Source organism: Mytilus edulis, chromosome 9 (genome assembly GCF_963676685.1).
Source record: "Mytilus edulis chromosome 9, xbMytEdul2.2, whole genome shotgun sequence".
NCBI classification, from domain to species: Eukaryota; Metazoa; Mollusca; class Bivalvia; order Mytilida; family Mytilidae; genus Mytilus; species Mytilus edulis.
The window spans coordinates 5,877,426-5,899,214 of NC_092352.1; the positions used below are offsets into that span (position 1 = coordinate 5,877,426).

The 21,789-nt window shown below is 31.1% G+C and overlaps 1 protein-coding gene across 50 annotated transcripts in view; it reads left to right on the plus strand.

Annotated features, from left to right (window-relative positions):
• LOC139489457 (uncharacterized) overlaps positions 1–21,789 on the plus strand; it is a 169,084-nt gene that overhangs the window by 66,895 nt on the left and 80,400 nt on the right. For 32 of the 50 annotated variants that reach the window (XM_071275804.1, XM_071275807.1, XM_071275831.1 and 29 more), the window contains 7 exons: positions 2,356–2,426; positions 3,344–3,502; positions 5,683–5,844; positions 6,930–7,166; positions 8,712–8,896; positions 9,664–9,681; positions 15,310–15,534. In XM_071275804.1, the coding sequence (XP_071131905.1) occupies positions 2,356–2,426; positions 3,344–3,502; positions 5,683–5,844; positions 6,930–7,166; positions 8,712–8,896; positions 9,664–9,681; positions 15,310–15,534 (1,057 nt within the window). The remainder of the gene's footprint in view (positions 1–2,355; positions 2,427–3,343; positions 3,503–5,682; positions 5,845–6,929; positions 7,167–8,711; positions 8,897–9,663; positions 9,682–15,309; positions 15,535–21,789) is intronic. The other 18 variants (XM_071275819.1, XM_071275820.1, XM_071275825.1 and 15 more) reach the window with 4 other exon arrangements.

Here is a 21,789-nt window from a genome sequence, read left to right on the forward strand (position 1 = left end):
ATTAGGCTAATAAAAAAATGTGTAATATATTTCTGATGCAAATAAGATTTAATATTGAGAAACAAATACAAGATATAAACAGAGCTGAGCTTTATTACCATACCTGCTTTATCAAGCTTTATCAAGCTAATTGACGCACCCAGACAAGAAAATCTTATAATTTTTGTAATCCCACCATCTTTGGATGATTACCAGGCATTACAATACAGTCTTTTAATTCCATAAATCTGACTCCACTGCTCATGGATTATGGTTTTGTAAGGAAACATATTTATAGAAAGTTTCGTATGCACATCCATTATGATTAATAATATGTTAAAAGGGGAACTGCCCTCTTCAAATTTTGCTGTTTTCTGCTTTACTCAGTGGCAGATCCAATACTTTTGGATGGGGACATATGTTTAGAACCCCCCTTTATCCTGGGTTGAAACCCTCACTTTTAAAAATAACTGAATCCACTCTTGGTTCTGGTGAAAACTAGAAAAAAACATTAAGATTCTCACAAAAAGAGGTTTACCCAAAAAAGGAGTGTGTTGGATGATTTTTCTATGAACAATAATTGTTTGCTTTCTTAATTGTTTTTATTCTTCTCTCAAACAATAGCTTGTCTTTAATATTTTTCATAAAGAATAAGAAAAAAGATATTTGGTAAACTTTTAAGTAAATTATTGAAAGTGATCAAAGTCATCTAAAGTTTATAAAAAAAAGTATATAAAATCATAGAATTTTTTTGTATTGAATATCTTAATAGCTTGGACTTTCTCAAAATTCTCAAAAGTCTGTTATCTTCCATTCTAAGATTCTTTACAAGTTTCCTAAAAATATGGCAAGGTCACAGACCTGTGGTCAGGAAACCTGTAATAACAAAATTATGTTTATAAAATTGATACTATATCCATTATCTGTTATAAACAAAATATACTAAGCATGGACTGATCTAAAAGATGTACTGAGCATGGCCAAAGTTATCCTAACAGCTTGACTCTACAAATACTTATCTCTTTACACAACGCTAGACTTAAAAATGTTGTAATGAGTAAAATTAAATATAGAACCTTTTAACATCTCGATTGCCAAGGTGATGTTTGGTGATTACTAAGTATCGGTAGTACCTGATCTGTAATTGTTTTGACAGCGATCAGGTTTTTTTGAAAGTCTGTTTTAGTGTTTCTATTTGATCTGGCTTAAATCTCTTTTAATGTTCCTCTCTGATCTTGCCTTAGGGAAAACATGAACTGTTTTAGACGTAGTCGAGGTAAGGTTTAATAATTTACAAACTTTACAAAATTCTCATGAGAATTCATTTAAATGATGATCTTTTTAAAATAAGGTGGATAAAATTGATTTATCTGATTTATAAGTATGAGAATTTTTATTTGATGTTCTAAAATGACTATATATTTTGAAGACTGGCAATAACTGCATATAACTTGGTAAGGGATGCATTCAGGAGAATCTATCTTTGACATACTAAAGATGGGGACATATCTAATTATCTATACCATTCTGCCATTTACTGACATTCACATATAGGTCACCATGACACACATTTCATTACAACTTAAACTAAGGATTTTAAAGAGACTTTCTTACCTTCATTCATAGAGTTTGACATGGGGTCCATCGGTGGATGTTCATCACAAAAGCAGATCATAAATTATGGCCTTGTTTTAAAGCTTCAATTTCAATTGTTTAATATTTACCTACAATTATAATTTCTGATAATTCAAAAACAAATAAAAAAAGTCTAGCTTTTAGGAATTGAAGGGACACTGCAAACTTAATAATGGTACAATTCAAGTGTCGAACAATATAAATCTTAAATACATGTAATTATAAAGGGCAAAGACAAATATTCAGGCATGTTAAAAGGTTATATGTGATAATAAAAAATTGTATCTATTGAATTGCAAAAATCTTTGATATAGCAGGTGTCCTTGACAAGGTGCTTGTTTAAGATCAATTATCAAGAAGTCAAACATAAATGATCAACAAGAACATTTCAGATCAATACAAGTTACAGGATTGCCATCTTAATAAGGACAATGTGGGATAATCTTCTTACAAGGAAGTTTACATGGACAATTTTATTACGTTTCTTATATTTGGAAATCTGACTTTAATTCTTGATGTATATTTATTATTCTTTAACAGATGTAGAGGAAGGAATAATTATAAGACATTATTTTCATCTATTTCGTTTCTAGGAACTGTATGTATATATATTATGTATTATGTCAACCGTTTTTATATTAATGACTTTGGGATTTTTTTGTATGCATATACAAGATTATTAAATGTGGTTAGTGGTCATAGTTTATAATTCATGAGCTAACTTTATTATACATTTTATAGGAGAGGATACAATTTCGTTGGAGAGAGGTGAAAGTTCATCACCATTGGATACTTCCTATGAAGGCATGAAGGTAGGTGAAAAAATAAAGGATTCTGGGATATAGCTATCAGGTTATCCAATGAAAGTTTTGGTCTCTGAAAGATTCTGGGATAGCCAACAGGTTATCCAATGAAAATACAAATCTTTTAAAGATTTGAATGAATGTCTCAAGATACATTGATTTACTTCAATGTTGATCAATGCAGGATTTTTTAGATGACCCAAAGACTATGATGTAAAAAGTTATCTACTTAAAAAATGAAGCTTTGTCTGCATTCATTTACTTTACTGAGAACAGTATATGGAGAGAGTTTTATAATGAATAGACCCGATGTTTCAGTGCTGACAGACTTGTAAATGATCTGTGTATTCAGTTTTATAATGAATAGACCCAATGTTTCAGTGCTGACAGACTTGTAAATGATCTGTGTATTCAGTTTTATAATGAATAGACCCGATGTTTCAGTGCTGACAGACTTGTAAATGATCTGTGTATTTAGTTTTATAATGAATAGACCCAATGTTTCAGTGCTGACAGACTTGTAAATGATCTGTGTATTCAGTTTTATGCTTCTACTTGATATTGTAAACTTTTATATATATATATGTTGTCATACACAGCGTTCCTTTAAGTTATATATATATATATATATATATGTTGTCATACACAGTGTTCCTTTAAGTTATATATATATATATATATATATGTTGTCATACACAGTGTTCCTTTAAGTTATATATATATGCAGTTTTATTATTTTATTTATTATTTTGTAAATATATAAATGTGTCCAGTTGAGACTAAACGGATTGTAATAATAAACAAACCAAAAATTTGAGTTTTAACTTTTACAAAAGAATCCATAATTAGCAAGTTTCTTACAGCATTACTGGACAGATTGTACATTTACAGATTGTATATTGCATAGTTATATTTTGCTTTGTTAGGAGTTTCAGTTCCGTCATCCAGTCACTGATGATCAGAGACGTAGAATCAAGAGTGAAATAAGCACAGCCATGCGCTACCCATCTTATTTACAACGTGACCCTGATTATGAATCAGAGATGCAATATTTCCGTGGTGACACCTTGTCTCCCTCTTCCAGGGTAGGTTATTACAACCACTATATAAAATATTCAATGGTACAGATTTCATATTTGGCAAAACTCAGAACAATTGTTTATTGATGTGGTGAACTGACTTTGTAGTCGGTCAAATGCATTGATTTACAGAACAAAGAGATTGGCTTTCAAATTTGTTGGAAATTAAATTCATTAGTTTGACAAAGAAAAAGGTTTACTTTTCAGATTTTTTGAAGGTTTAGCTGCCTATGATTGCTTAAAAATTACTTATTCTTGGTCACATGGTACATAAGCCCCATAGTCATGATAGTAGTGGCGAATTAGGATTATATTTTACATGATAAAGCTATGTGTTTCTAGGTAAACTCAGTTTGAGACATAAGACTGTATGCTTTTAGGCCATGGTTCGTTATGGAAGAAATCACATACCTATATAACAAACTTGTTGCTGATTACAGACAAGAAAACAGGATTTTACCCCTAAAAATACATGATGGTGTCCAATCAAAATAGCTATATCAAAAAAAATTATACTTGAATTACAGATTTATTGTTCAATAGGCATCAACATCAGTTTAAAAACTTGTCTTGTGGAATTTTAAGACCCAGTATACAATACATTTACCAGAACAGTTTACATTGAAAAAAAATTATACATTTAGTTTACAGTGAGTTGACTGTTAGTGTTGCTCTCCACCAATTGCAACTCATTCAAAATTTTGACCCAATTGCAATTTGTTTTATTAAACCAAATTGTTCAACTGGTCAGAATATTGAACAAATTGTTCAGTCAAAATGTGAAAGTGCAAGGTGATAAAATAAAACATACTTACAATCCTATAAGACTTTAACTCCACTTTAATGATGTTGTGACAAAATTAGTTAATCAGTTTGTATAGTTATATTATATTCATTTCCATGCTGAAGGGGAACTGTTTATTTTGAATTGCTATTAAATTGTCCAAACTAAGCTTTCATATTGTTTTTCTTTCTAAAAGTATTCTATATTTATAAGAATCAGATATCAATTTAAATAAAACATCATATATTCAGTAAAATATGTGTGAAATAACAATATGCTATTGATAAGTTTTCAGGGGAGATAACCTAAAATATTATTCTTTTGAATAAAGACTTTTTGAAAGAAAAGTTATTATCTCCCCCATGGAAACTTCCTACAAACATATATTGCAATTTTACACATATTTTACTGAATATGAAATGTTATAATTCACACCAAAGAAAATAAACAAAATGACAATAATACATAAATAACAACAGACTACTAGCAGTTAACTGACATGCCAGCTCCAGACTTCAATTAAACTGATTGAAAGATTATGATTTCATCATATGAATATCAGGCACAATCCTTCACTATTTTAGATTATCTCCCCTGAAAACTTATCAATAGCATATTGTTATTTCACACATATTTTACTGAATATATGATGTTTTATTTAAAATGATATGTGATTCTTATAAATATAGAATACTTTTAGAAAGAAAAACTATATGAAAGCTTAGTTTGGACAATTTAATAGCAATTCAAAATAAACAGTTCCCCTTCAGCATGGAAATGAATATAATATAACTATACAAACTGATAAACTAATTTTGTCACAACATCATTAAAGTGGAGTTAAAGTCTTATAGGATTGTAAGTATGTTTTATTTTATCACCTTGCACTTTCATGACTTGTCTGTGGTTTTCTACAGCAGTTGGTTAAAATTTCTGACCAGTTGAACAATTTGATTTTATAAAACAAATTGCAATTGGGTCAAAATTTTGAATGAATTGCAATTGGTGGAGAGCAACACTAACAGTCAACTCACTGTAACAGTTTCTTTTTTTGTTGTTGTATTCTGTTATTTGATTATCTTATGATTTTATTTGATAAAACATATATTGTTATATCAATATATGTCTAAATGTACATTTTTTTTTTTTCTGCTTTGAATATAATTATTTCATTTACATCCAAACAGAATAATCACAGATTTTATTTTGCAAAAGAATGCACATTTATGTGTTTTTTCTTTATATATAGTTTAATATGTCAAGTATATATTCAAAATTTGGCTCATTTTAATAAAACATTTAATCTAAAAAGTGGTTTCAATTAATTTGAATTAAAAAAAATGCAGTTTAGGTATAAATCTGTGATTGTTAGATGCTATATCTATACATGTTGTTATCCCAGGAGAAAGGTACGTCTAGAGGGGACAGCGTGTTTGGAGCAGATTATTCTACTCTTGAGAGAATGGATCAGAGTAATTCCCAATCTGATGTACATATCCGTTCTGTTGATGCCAGTACTAGCGAACTCGATTTTACTGATGATTTCGATGATAGTATGAAGAAGGTAAACATTTGAAATGTTGAAAGAGTTATCCCCCTTTTCCCTCCATTGCATCTTACCATCACAGTTTTATTAATCAGTTTGTTTGCATGTTTTCAGGATGATCAACACGAAGAAATACTTGAATTAGAAATGAAAGTAAATTTTGTTTTATTGGCACTTAATTTGAAATGATTGGATTCAACAATTTTTCATGGCAAATCTTGCACAGATTGTGTTTTATATTGAATAGTGATGATGAAGATTAGATAAAATTCCCATTCAAATATTTATTGTATTTTTTAAGACATCATGTTTATGGATGGATAGCATTCAAATGTTAATAAGATTAATTGTACAATTGATGCCATCAAATGATTTAAAATTTGTTTAGTGCTATTAAGTATTTTAAATTTTTTTTTTATTAATTTGACTTATTTTTTTGATACAGTTGTTAAAATGTAAATTTTGTTCTACAAAACATTTTGACATACAGAAATACTAAAAAATCTAAACTCATAGAATTTACATCAAAGGGCTACTATTTTATCCAAATTACTGGGTTTTTTTTTGGAAAATTGCCATGAAATATAATGTTGAATCATGTTTTGGATGTGTTTGTCTTTGAAAGTTGTGTGATTTCTTGATGGATATGGGAAGTAACTACTATTTACTAAAACACTGGTTAATTTTGTGAAGTGTTTTTATAATACTAATAATTTGTTAATACTCTAAATGATAGAAGTAGAAACCCACAATGAGAATGATTACACATCTACACATCTAATATAATGGAAGCTAGGTAAATGTTGTAATATAACATAGGTGACGGATTCAACATTGGATAACTTCATTGAACAGAATTATGTTCTTTTGTGTACTTTTTAATTTAGAGTTATCTCCCATTGAATAATAAAGTGTACAAATCTTGATTGCATGAACATATCAGCTTGGCCTCAGTTATTTATCAAGTATAATCTTATTTCTTCTTTTACAAATGATATGAAACAAGTTGCACAATTCCCACTGAACAATGAGAATTGTATTGACAACTTGATTCTTATCTAGCTTTCATTTGTGTTGCATGTTTTTTATTTTTTGTTGCTCAGAGAGAAAGTGCTACCTTACCATTCTCTGAAGATTTCTATCTGCGCAAGTCTGTCAGAGCATACGGAAAAGAAGGTGTCAAGATTTATCCAGGCTCTGGATACAAGTCCTACCCTGACAAACCTTCTTTGTCAAACGCTGTGTCCTATAGTGTTGAAGGAATAGATTTAAACGATCAGTTTAAATTTCTCCCTGATGATTCAGTGGAAAGAAGGAAAGCCTCACAGGGTTCATCTCAGGTAATATGATAAGCTTGAGCTTATTCAGGGGTCACTTATGGTAATTTGATAAGCTTAAGCTGGTTGGGTAACCATAATTTGGTGAAATTTAAAAGCTTGCTTCTAAATGCTGAATGACAGTCAACAAGTGGGTCTATTTATGATATAGACTAGAGTTTGATATACTTCATTTCCTACAACAATCCCCTATTTTATTATAAACAGAAAACATAATTTGCTTTTCCCATCACAGATTTTTTTTAAGAAAGTATGGCAAAAGTTTGTAGATGAGGGATAGAAAAGAAGGACTTATTATTCCCATTATTAGAAATAACTATTGAAAAATTAGGAATTTTTATGGTAAATTACAGTGCAGTCTGATCAAAGCATAAAAAAGAATGAAAGTGTGATGAAACGAAGCACAGCTTGATCCAGGTTTTATAGGGTTCTTACATGTTGTAAGTGTAGGGTCTAGACACACAATGTACATCTTATCATGATATTAACTGATTGTAATCATGTTCCAATGTGAAATGAATTAGAATTTGGCCAGTATGAAGAACTTCCTAAGGGTCATTGTTAATTAACCCTAACTAACTACAGATTATCGCATGATATCAGCATGTGTTAGTTAGACTCACAAATTTAAACACAGTTTTTGGAATAATTTTGCATGTAAGGTGAAAGTTTCATTTAAATTTCTTGGAGGAGGAAATTTGTAAGTAATTTAGGCATGTTTTGGTTTCAAACTATTTAAGAAATAATGTATTTCTATAATACTAGTATCACCTTTTAACACTAGTTTATTATAAATAAAAATATATAGTGTAACTTGTCAAATATAGGGATTTGCTCTGATTATATCATAAAATAATGTAAAGATTATCTGAGTAACGGATTATCTAACTTTAAAAAGCTAAACTATGCTAATGAATGATTATGTTTTCAGTAATCAGACTAATAAAAAATTATCTTGTGTTCGAAGTTAAGCAAGATTAGAGCATATTTTTATGGGGTTTATATTGATAACTGAACCTCTTGAGAAAGAATAGAAACATCTAGTTTATCTTTTTTCAATTTTAGTTTTAAAAGATATATGACGAATGTTTTAGTGAAATATAATAGTTTAGAAATAGATTATACAAACTTCAAACTATTTACAACAATCTGTTAATTTTTTGGTATGTTTGGTTAGATACTTAGTTTTTAGTTAATTGAAACAGCAGTTGACTAAACAGTTGATTTACAGTTTTGAACTATCTTTTAATTTAAGTTCAGTAGTAAATTTAAATTTTATACTTTTAAAGAGGATTGTTGAAAATTTACTGAAATGATTTTCTGCTAAAATAAGAGTCAGTTAGTCAGAGAAATTGTGTTCAAATTTTGAAATCAGTCAAGTAATACAATTTGTGGTTGATAAATAGACTTTCGTATGATTCATAATAAACTGATAGATCTCTTTGTTATTGAGTGAATATTCAATTTTTCAAAATGGAAAACTTTTCTGACACTCTCTGAGGCTCTCTTTTTCCTGTGCCTTTCACATATAGTCATAAACATTTACAGGACTTTATGGAGAGAGAAGTGATGACTCAATCGTTTGCTACGTACTCCCAGAGTGCACCAGATACTCGACTGTCACCAGGAGCTCCAAAGAAGGACATGAAATGTAGTTCCTACAGCGGCTCTTCTTTTAACACATCTTTTGATCCTGACAATGTTGCTATAGAGAGAACACCAACATATTCTGGGTAAGTTGAATTTGTCAAGTGTTGATGTTAGCTGAGCTTACTTATAGGAGTTAACCTTGCCTGAAAGGTCTGTGTGAGCTTTTGCAACCAGTTTGCATCCAAACTCATCCATCATGTCCTGAAACGATTCAGTAGAAATAAGGTATTAAAGGCCCTCTATATATTTGACTTTTCTTTCAGTCTGCCCAAAACTGCCCAAAACTTATCGTTAACATTCTGGACTATGATTTGTTAATTTACAAAACTTCTTTTGCTTTTAAAATTGCAATACCCCATTTTAACTTGATTGAAAGTCTAATCTTATACAAAGATACCTCAGTTCAATCAGATGGGTTTTGCATACACGACAACATATACATGTATACCACAAAGGTTATTATTGAACTATACATGCTCTATGGGAAATCACATTCTCATCTTCTCTCTTTTGACTCAACTTAAATCAAACTATGGAGGAAAAATGATCTACAGAAAGTCTTTGTTGTAATTTGATCATCACCTATTGTGTTTTGATCATGGAAAAAAAACATGACTGCAAATATTGATTGTAATTCGTCAGTTTTCAAATATCTTTTCCTACCAAGTTACAAAGTCTAATTTAAAATGTGGTTTATTGGATCGGTTAAATTAGAAAACATTTTGAAAAAGAACAAATACATGGAGAATATAGCATTCTTAACAGTTTGAATAGCCATTATTATGCATAGGTACTAGAGGAGCAAATTATTGACACAATAGAATTTAAGAATTGTATATTATTTCTTCAGCAAACTTAAATGGAAAAGGTAACTGTATATACACAAAGTGTATCACTTTATTTTATATTTTCATTATAGTCCTTTTACTAATACATATACTTTTTATTTTATTTTTGAGTTTTGAGCATGTGTGTATTGTGCTTTATTATTTGGGCTTTATAAATATGGTCCAGGTTTGCTAAGTTTATTATGTACACATATCTTTACATATATAATGATGCATGTCTGTTGTCAGTGACCAATTGCTACTTACACCCATGTCCTATGTTCCCTCATCTTTTTGAGAGTTCAATAGATGTCTTCATGATTTGGCTGACCATTATAAAATATCTGTCACAGATCATAACCATGTGTTGTAACAACAATCTTGTCCTCTTTTCCTTGTTTGCAACGTTACTGAAAGTAACTAATCACCAAATTTTTAATTTAAATGAGTAACACAGTTGGTGTCATTAGTGGGGAAGGAACATGAGATCAAATGATTCCCTGTTTCCAGATTACTTGTTGTAATTTGTCCCCATAAAGTCAAGGTCATAAGATCATAAACAAGTTGAGGTTGGAAAGACCAACGATAAGTTCAACCCCTTTGATTTTAGTATTATCTGCAGTACATTACAGAATTACTTCATATTTGGCCAGCAACTTGACAGTGATGAGTTATAACATGTGTACACTTTCCAGAACTGTCACACACCTTCTTATTGTTTTCCAATATTTGAAATGGGTACACTTTGCACTGCAAAGGGTGCATTCTTGTTTTTGTTTGCTTCAACATTAAGGTTTTGTTGTTTAGATATATTTTTTCATGATCTCAAGAACTTTTCTTTGGTGAACTTTTTCTGATTGCTTTTGGTTTTGTTCAGGTGCATAAACGAATTTGATGTCATGAATGAGTACCCCTTATTCTTTTTTTATTCGACCGCAAAAACAATTTTTTGCGATCATATATTAGTATCATGTAGTCGTCGTCATCCATAGACATTTGGTTTTTGCACAATGACTAATGTGTAAGTAAATAGAAATCTATGAAATTTAAACACAAGGTTTATAAATACAAAAGGAAGGTTGGGATTGATTTGGGAGTTTTGGTCCCAACAGTTTAGGAATAAGGGGCCAAAATTAAACTTTGTTTGATTTCATCAAAAATTGAATTATTGGGGTTCTTTGATATGCTGAATCTAACCGTGTATTTAGATTCTTAATTTTTGATTCTGGTTTCAAATTGGTCTACATTAAGGTCCAAGTCAGGGTCCAAAATTTAACTTGTTTTTTATTTTTTAACAAAAATTGAATGTATGGGGTTCTTTGATATGCTGAATCTAACCATGTATTTAGATTTTTGATATTTGGGCCCTGATTGTCAAATTGATCCACATGCTGTGTCAACTATTTTTAAAATTACAATCCAAATTCAGAGCTGTATCAAGCTTAAATGTTTTGTCCATACTTGTCCCAACTATTCAGGGTTTGACCTCTGCAGTTGCATCAAGCTGTGCCCTGCAGAGCATTTTATTCTTATTGTATTCTATATTTCCTAGTTAGATGTTCTGGGTCAATTTTTCACCATCCCATTGAAGTTTCCAATGAAGCAACTTGGTATTGTCACAGTTGTACAAATATATAGTTTATGCTGATCGGCTGAGGAATGTTATTGATTATAAATTGCGTCCTGGATATTAATTGCACTGTAATAAGTTATAAATGAGACAATCTGATCACAATAACAGAGCATTTCCATTATATGTTGATTAATAAATTACATTTTATATTGACTCAAATTGATTTCTAACAAAATAGAGAAAATTACTCCATTTTCTATTAATTTTAATGTTCAGTTCTCCTCTTAATTATTTACTTAAGTGTAGTAGTACTTATTTTGTATATTTCTTAGAGATTGTGTAAAATCTTACTCAATACTGTAAATTCAGAAATGTTTGCTTGCCTTTATTGTTGCATTTGTCAAAAAATGAACCAAATTGATATACATGATTTATTACAGTGCATGGAATACTAGCACACAGAAACTATTAAAATTGCATTTTTTTTTTTAATGAAACCTTTCCAATGCAAATATCCTATTAATAAATACATCTTGAAAATTTCTGAATTTACAGTGTATTGTCTGACATTTTTTATTTGCATAGTTATTTATCTTATGTACATCATTGATATAAAAATGTTCTTTCCTGGTATATAGTTTTTATTCAAGTGAAGATATCTCCAAAATATTGTTTTGTTTTGTATGGATAGTTTCATTTACTATAATTTTATTTTGATTTCAAGCATACTTTTATTTTTATGTCAAACATTGAGGACCCATTGGTGGCCTTATGCTGTTGTCTGCTCTATGGTTGGGTTGTTGTCGCTTTGACACATTTCCCATTTCCTTTCTCAATTTTATACTTAGGTGGATATGTTTTTGTCTGTGCATCCATCAATCATTCTTGTTAGTTCTTCAGTCAGTCTATTTGAACTTTAGTCCGTTCCACAGTACACATTTTCTTTGTGAATTAAAAATAAGGAGATGTGGTATGATTGCCAATGAGGCAATTACCAACCAAAGTTCATATGAAGTGGATGAAATCAATTATAGGCAACTATACAACCTTCAACAATGAGAAAATGATGTTATTTACCAAATTATGGTTTTGACACTTATTTCACGACTCACTGAACATAGAAATGTGACAGTGAAAATAAGTTCCCTCTCAGGTTAAAGTTTTTGGTTTAGGTAGTTTTTATACGCCCGTCAAAATTTTGACGGGACGTATTATGGTATACAAATGTCCGGTGTCCGTCCGTCCGTCCGTCTGTCCGTCTGTCCGTCCGTCCGTCTGTCCGGCGTAAACATGTCGCACCGTAACTTGAGAACGACTTATCCAAATTTCATGAAACTTAATAAAGTTGTTTCTTATGATGGTCAAATGATCTGTATACTTTTTGGTGAAAATAAGATTTAAACTTTTTGAGTTACGGCACTTTGTAACTAAAACAGGGGTGTGTTTTTTTTCACATGTCGCACCGTATCTCAAAAACGTTTCTTGATTATTGCTTAAAACTTTACACACTTCTTAGTTATATTAATCTTAATATCTGTATACTTTTTGGTGATGATTCAAAATTTCATTTTTGAGTTTTTGAGTATTTTATAAAAAAGGGGGAGGGTTTTTTTACATGTCGCGCCGTATCTCAAAAACGATTTTTGATTATTGCTTAAAACTTTACACACTTCTTTGTTATATTAATCTAAAGATCTGTATACTTTTTGGTGATGACTCAAAATTTTATTTTTGAGTTATTGAGTATTTTGTAAATAAGGGGAGGGTTTTTTTTTACATGTCGCGCCGTATCTCAAAAACAATTTATGATTATTGCTTGAAACTGTACACACTTCTTTGTTATACTAATTTAAAGATCTGTATACTTTTTGGTTTCATTCAAAATTTTATTTTAGTGATATTTGTAAAAAAATAACAGGGGGGGGGGGGGGGGGTCACATGTCCCGCCGTGTCTCAAAAACAATAAAAGGTTATTGCATAAAACTTCCACACAAGACGTCGGGCGTATCATGCGCTCATGGCGCAGCTGTTTATTAATAAATTTGTTAACTTCAACTTGAAACTTGGTACACCAATTTATTGTATGACAAAGTTTGATAGGATTAATGCCAAATTAGGGTTTTAACTTTGATTTCGTGGTTCAATAAACAAAGTCATGTGAATCTGCAAGCTAAGCCTAGTGTCCTATGTGGTTACATTTTTTTTAAAGTAGCTTAAATGCTTGGTAAAAAGTAAATTATTTTGTTAAAGGTACTTTTACAACAATTGTATATTGCAACTGTTAAGTCGGATACAATTTGCATTATGCTTACTTTTTACTGGTGCTTATAAAATTATTATAGCTTAGACTTGATCCCTACTAATAAAGGATATTTGTATCCAAACAAAGTAAATGATTAGATTGATAGATCCATGGTTTGTCATTTGATGCATTCCCTGTTGCTGATCCCTGCTGCTTTAGAGTTAGAGTTTCTGTATTTTAGTACTTGTGTCTCTTCCTCAGGCATGTTAATATACAAACCTGAAATTATCTTCTTCACAGCATGTCTTCATGATATTGTTGATTATTTCCCTTTGTATGTTGCATGCATGCAGTGAAGTTGTTACATTAGAACATTAAATTTATATAAGAGCTGTATAATTGCCAGAAGAATTTTTGGCAAACTTTAAAGAATTTCATGCTTTGCACTTTCTATTTCATTTTGTATTATGAATTGTGTGTAATATTTATAAAGGGTGTGTGCTTTAAGAAACTGTTTAGTACTTTTATACAGAAATATGACTGTTAAAGCTTGTGTTTCATATGATAACATCATTTCAAAATCTGTCTATAATTTATGTTTAAATATTTTCTCCACTATTTTGGACCAAAATTATCCCCAAATTATCCATAGGGGTTATGTCAGATACCAAAATTAGATATAAGTAAATAATAACTTTTTAGTTTGAATGAAATGGTCCTATAGGGGTCCTTTTTAAAACTGTATTTGGCAACAAAGATGGCCACCCTTTGTTAAATTTTAAATAAAAATTAAACAAAACAAAAATAAGTTGGCATCTTATATGACAGTAAAAGGTATACTGTTGGACATCCAACTAGTTACATTATTGTTTTAACATTGGATCTCATTGTCTGGCCTGATTAAATCATCTTCCAATTTTACTTTGTGATCTGTTAATGAATGTTTGTTTACTAATCACAGGTAGAAGTTAGAAGGTCTACATTTCTTAGTCATTCTCTTCTTACTCAAGTGTTTTTTCTATGATTAAGTAACTGGATTTCTGATTATTCTGTTAGTAGAAATAATTTAATAAGTTATTGTCGGTATAAATCAGAGAAAAAGGCCATACTTCTAAGCAAAGTTATAACTATTACTGATGGCCTAAAACATAAGCTTAACTATTATGTAACAAATATTTTAAAATGGACTATATTTATAACATTTAAATGTCTAGAAATAGCTGTATAATTAGACACACAATACAAACTACTGTTTATAAGGATGACAAGTAAGGGATGTGTATTGATTCTCTGTTTCACCTGTACAATGTCCTTACAGTAGACAAATAGTTATTCCTGTTTGGTCCAGTGCTTTATTCTCCCAACACAATCAATACAGCTGTGTATAAAAATAAAAAATTAAAATCCAATATTATCCTTGATATAAGAACTAGGTACAATATTTCGGTTTGTTTAAACTTCTCCAGAGGTGAAAGGTTAAAGTGAATTTTTGTCAGATTGTTGTTGACCTAGAATTGCAGAGTGTTATACCCTGGGGAATAGTAGACTGTATGATTTACATGATAATTGAGTACATACATAATAAACAGTAATCAGGATTGACTTACTTATCTAAGGGTATAGGTAGTGGTATGTGTATGTGTCTGCAGACACAGGAATTATCTACTGTTTCAAAATATTAATGGAGTGAGTTTATTATTGTGAATGGTATTGATTGGATTTATGTCCTGTATCTGATTGGAGATTTCTCTGGAGGAAACTTGTTGATGATAGTCTTGTGTTAGTAACAGATATAGAATTGTTACTTGTTGGTTAAGGAATATATTGTAACAAAATGACGCTTATTTCTAACAGCTTCCTGATCAGTTTTATGGTGGATGCCAGGGGTGGAGCCCTCCGTGGACGTCGCCACTCTGGAGTTAGGATTATTATACCACCAAGGAAAGCTTCCATGCCCACAAGAGTTACATGTCGCCTCATCACTAAAGAGAAACTTAACCATCCACTGCCACTTAATGAAGGCGAGGCTTTGGCGTCCCGTATCCTGGAAATGGGACCAGTTGGAACCAAATTCTTAGGGTAAGCCAAATTTTTATAGATAAAATGGTTATTTATAGGTGTTAGTAACTAAGCATTGTAGGGAATGATTTGCTTGCTAATTCAGGTTCCCATATACAGATTATTTACTAGATTTACCTACCTAGATTTGGATATAAATCAGTTTTCTGTGGGTCAATAAAAAAAAAACCAAAGGTTTGCTTATGAGCTATTGAATACTGAAATTTTAGATAGTGAAGTGATGATTTTTATAAGCACCTTAAAACCACACTTTATACACTGATAGTGTATACTAGCACTTCAAATTGCCAAACTTAAATTTTTATCAGTTAATTGAATAACAAAACATGGCTAACAAAGTGAATGTCAGACCCTTGTGTGGTTTACATAGTACAAGGTCAATTTAATCTGCTGATTCAGCAAGTTTAATCTACATCAATACTTTTTACTTATATTCAAACAATTTGTGCACATTTAATGTGTTTTATCAATAGGAATTTTATCATAGGTGTTTAGATAACTTAAAGTTTTATGACCCATCTTATTTTGTTTATCTGTTTATGAGAAGGATGACATGTAGTATTTCTAGATCTAAAGTTATATTTTTAAAATAGAGAATCTGATATACTCAAAATGTAATAAACATTTTATCATGTTCATAGTCAAGTAAGAATTTCTGCAGTTGGGGATTGGGTTCAGACTGCTTAATGGAATGAGTAGACATTAATCAGTAATTGACCAAAAAGAAGCATATTTCTTGCCATTATGAAATGTATTATTAGAATTGAATTGCAAAATCCATTTGATTTAATTCCTCTGCATTAAAACATAAAAGTTTTTTGTAGAACATTATACATATACTGTATAACTGTACACACATATTTCATTTGTCAAAAACATCATAATCAAAATGTCAGCAAAAAATGACATTAAATATTTGTAAATATTAATGTAAAATAAATGTTAAATAACCTAAAGGCTTAATACTACAGACAAATATGTAGTTAACCCACTTAAAATATAATTGTATTTGGGTTAGACCAATAACGCTCCATTGATGCCACATTTCTGAAGAAATTTAAAAAAAAATCAACATGAAAATTTCAAAAATATAACTTCTTGAAAACATTTTCTTCTTGGACTTTAAATGTTGAATAAAGAAAGAACTTGTAGGATAATTGATTTTAAATATGTTATGGTCATGCAAGCTGTATGCAGATGACTACATGTTCAAAGGAAGTTGAAATTTCCGTTTTGTATGGTTAATATGACAATTAAAATAGCGTGTACAGGATAAAGGTAGTTTATATGAAACTCTACCAGCTACTGATCTATTTGTGGATCAATGGAAAAAGTCTACAATTATATATATATGTATATTGTCAGCAGATACATAAAGTAGATAGTTAATAAGAAATTCTCTTTATAAATAAATTATTCAGGTTTATGAATATTAATAAAGAACCCATAAACTAATTGATGATACATTTTTGTTCAAGTGATATTAAAGTTCTTTTCAATAATACATCCATGAGTCAAATGTCAAACCAGCACACAATTCTGAGCCTTTTAAATCTAAATAAGTGTTAAATTTCATATCATATAGACAGGGGATTATATTTTATTTAGGAGTTCAGGATTTAAATATATCATGATGCTGAAACATACACATTATTTTCCACAAGAGTCAGGATTTGGAAAAAAAATTTCTCAGGAATTTGTGACAAGAATCCCCTCCTTTCCCCTCTTTTATTTCAACTCACAAATAGAAAAAATAAGAAGCATAATTTGTAAAGCTTGCAAATAATTTTTTTTATTAGTAAAAAAAAGTATATTTTTCCTAACATGGTAAATTAAGGTGGTGAAATCTTTGCTTTAATTTAAAATGTATTTAGAGGACTTATACCAAGTTTTTAACAGGACAGTCACACATTTTGAGTCATAATAGGTGTTCCAAACAAGGGCCCTTAATCGACAGCATGACATATATGCATTCAAAACAAAAAACTAGGATTTTGTAAAAAAATTAAAATTAAAATTTAGTCATATGTACCAGTCTTTGTCTTTTATGTATGAGAAATAATTTAATAATGAATGAGTTAATTGTGATAATGAAGGTTTGTATACTCCCAGGTGTAAGAAAACACATGTCTCTGATTAGTTACATTCCATCTGTCAGAACACTAGATTGATGGACCAAGATAAAATTATCATCCATCTTATACATGTTATAATCACTAGAGTAAACAAATAATTGGTCAATATGTAAACATTAACTATTGATTGGCCCCAGATGTCCTTCAGTCATGGCTGTACAGTCACTGTTTAATGTTAATCCCCCTGACATAGTGGAGGGGACATTAAGTTTAACCCATGTCCGTCTGTACATCCGTCCGTCTGTACATCCGTCCATATGTACATCCATATGTTCCAAAATTGGTTTCCATTCTATAACTTTAGTCTGCCTAGAGAAAATATTATAAAACTTATACACAAATCAAGTTGAATTTTGAAGGTGGTCTTTTTTTACCTTTCTATAGTTATGCCCTTTAAAAATGGAAAAAAATGCTGAATTTATCTGTTCTCTTACTTAAGTTTGCCTCAGTCAAACATTATGAAACTTTATAATACCGAAAAAAGAAAAAAAAAAGAAAGATCAAGTTCAAATTTTGGCGATGTCACTTACCATTGTAGAGTTATTCCCCTTTTTAAAATGAAAAATTGCTGAATTTTGCGTTTCTGTTCTTTAACTTAAGTATGCCTCAGTTTAATTTTATGAAACTTATATACAATGCTTATTCCACCATATGTCGAATCAATTTCAAATTTGGTAGCATTACTTTAGCCTGGGGTCCTGGCTAATCCTGTTAGTATAGCCAGGCGTGTATCAATGTACTGCCTGTCAATGATTGGTTAATACTAATTTTGTCCTCAATGTTTGTTTTACATCTGTATCCAATCAATTATTGTTTAACATCAATTAGTAAAAATTAGACTGTAATTATTTTTCTTTATGAATTGATGTATAGTGTTATCATATCTAATTAGTAGTATGATGATAATTAGTAAGCAGAAAAGGGTTAATTCTTATCAGCAATCGCCTGGTGAGAAAGTTAAAAGTTTAAGATTTCACATGTCCAAGGTGTCAATTGGATTCCAATTGTGCTGCTTTACCTCAAATATCAAAATTTATGCAAATATTTATTCAGCCTCACTTTAGATTCAGAGTCAACTGGCACTGAATCGATCACATGGTATTTGTTCCCCACCTGGCCCTTACGACGCGCAGCTAGATTGGGCCGGATCCCAGGCTAGCATTACTTTTAATATTCATCAATTATGTCCCTTTATAACATTGTGTTCAAGCCCAGCATCATCTGTATCACATGGACACATTCCCCACTAAATGCTTAATAGTAGATGTCATCAAGATGTAAATAATTGAACTTAATAATGCATTTGGGAATTTTACATCAAGATTGAATTATTCAAATGATCATGTTGTAAAGCTGTAATATAATACAGGTTATTCAAGAACCCGATATCACCATTTTTCCTTTGTGTTTGTGTGTTTTCATTAATGTGTATAATTTTTATTCACCTGTTCCAAGGGAGTTGGGTATATGTGTTAACATCTCTCTGTGTTTCTGTCTTAATGTCTGTCACATAGATTTTAAGCCACATTTTTCTAATGAAAATATAAATCATAGCTTTCTTGAATTTAGTATTGAGTTTCTTTGGAGCAATGTTTGACTGTGATGAATTACAGCTTTATCAAAGCAAGCTTGGTTGTGATGAACTACAGCTTATCAAAGCATGCTTGGTTGTTACGAACTACAACTTGATCAAAGCAGGCTTGGTTGTGACGAACTACAGCTTGATCAAAGCATGTTTGGTTGTGATGAACTACAGCTTGATCAAAGCATGCTTGGTTGTGACGAACTACAACTTGATCAAAGCAGGCTTGGTTGTGACAAACTACAGCTTGATCAAAGCAGGCTTGGTTGTGACGAACTACAACTTGATCAAAGCAGGCTTGGTTGTGACGAACTACAGCTTGATCAAAGCATGCTTGGTTGTGACGAACTACAGCTTGATCAAAGCATGCTTGGTTGTGACGAACTACAGCTTGACCAAAGCATGCTTGGTTGTGACGAACTACAGCTTGATCAAAGCATGCTTGGTTGTGACGAACTACAGCTTGATCAAAGCATGCTTGTTTGTGACGAACTACAGCTTGATCAAAGCATGCTTGGTTGTGATGAACTACAGCTTGATCAAAGCATGCTTGACTGTGATGAACTACAGCTTGATCAAAGCATGCTTAGTTGTGATGAACTACAGCTTGATCAAAGCATGCTTGACTGTGATGAAATACAGCTTGATCAAAGCATGCTTGGTTGTGACAAACTACAGCTTGATCAAAGCATGCTTGGTTGTGACGAACTACAGCTTGATCAAAGCATGCTTGGTTGTGATGAAATACAGCTTGATCAAAGCATGCTTGGTTGTGACGAACTACAGCTTGATCAAAGCATGCTTGACTGTGATGAACTACAGCTTGATCAAAGCATGCTTAGTTGTGATGAACTACAGCTTGATCAAAGCATGCTTGACTGTGATGAAATACAACTTGATCAAAGCAGGCTTGGTTGTGACGAACTACAGCTTGATCAAAGCATGCTTGGTTGTGACGAACTACAGCTTGATCAAAGCATGCTTGGTTGTGATGAACTACAGCTTGATCAAAGCATGCTTGACTGTGATGAACTACAGCTTCATCAAAGCATGCTTAGTTGTGATGAACTACAGCTTGATCAAAGCATGCTTGACTGTGATGAAATACAGCTTGATCAAAGCATGCTTGGTTGTGACAAACTACAGCTTGATCAAAGCATGCTTGGTTGTGACGAACTACAGCTTGATCAAAGCATGCTTGACTGTGATGAAATACAGCTTGATCAAAGCATGCTTGGTTGTGACGAACTACAGCTTGATCAAAGCATGCTTGACTGTGATGAAATACAGCTTGATCAAAGCATGCTTGGTTGTGACAAACTACAGCTTGATCAAAGCATGCTTGGTTGTGACGAACTACAGCTTGATCAAAGCATACTTGGTTGTGATGTACTCCAGTTTCATCACTCCTTTACTTTAGGTTTACCAATTACTTATGTATTCAATATATTATGGTGAAGCACAAAATATTTGACGCAGCTTTCTGATGAACTTTACATCATGGCTTTTCTAAATTAAAAATCTTCTTATTGCAAGCACGCAGTAGACAGTGTCCTGTGTTTTCCTATCCATCACTCAGTTAAATAGTGAATACCTGAAGAACATAACTCATTAGTTCATGGTTCAACCTTTGTGTCATGATTTGATACACCATTTCCGTTCTTTTAAAAAAAATCTGAATGATTACAAATAAAACTTCAGCATTAAACTTAGCTATAAAAATATTTATAGTGGTGGAAAAATACTCAGACTAACCTAACAACTATACTATAGAAATAGAATGAATAAAATCTCAGCAAAACCCTTAGTTATAAAGAATATTGACAGAAGTGTTTTGATTGATTTATTGATACTTAATGATAGATAACAAAACATAAAATGTAGGGAATTCATGATGTTAAGGACTTAATAAATAGCATTTACTGTCATTAAAATGGTAAATAGTGATAGGACACACACATTCAGTAATTGTCTTTTTGAAAGTTCTCAAATTATATAAATAGAGTATGTAGTAAGCTTACCAGTGAAATATCTAGAAATTTTCTTGAAAAGGGGGCACACTGTCAGACTGCCTAAAGAGGGCCCACTCCAGTCATGTTTCATTGATTCTCTATATAACCAATATTTTTTTCAACAAATTGAGGAGCCTTGTCACCCTGTCCCCCTAAATCTGTCTATGCCAAAGTAGTATACATTTTTGAATCCTTACACTTTATAGAAAGTTCTCATAGATTGCAGGGAACACAATTGGTGACTTTATCCCTCTTTTGATTTTCAGATAAGTCATTCTACATTTATGAAACTGTGAACTGGGCATTTATTCATAAATCTGGTAAAACTTAAAGTTTGCTAAATCGAATTACATGCAACATGTTTTGGCAATATCTCAACGATATAAAAAGTAAGCTCTCTTTTACTTTATACAATTTCCTGACAAGTTGTTCACCAGATATATACTTTTAAAATTCACAACTTTTCAGGAAATTATCCAAACTTAAATAGAGCTTTCTTTTATTTAGTTCAGTTGTGATACATGTA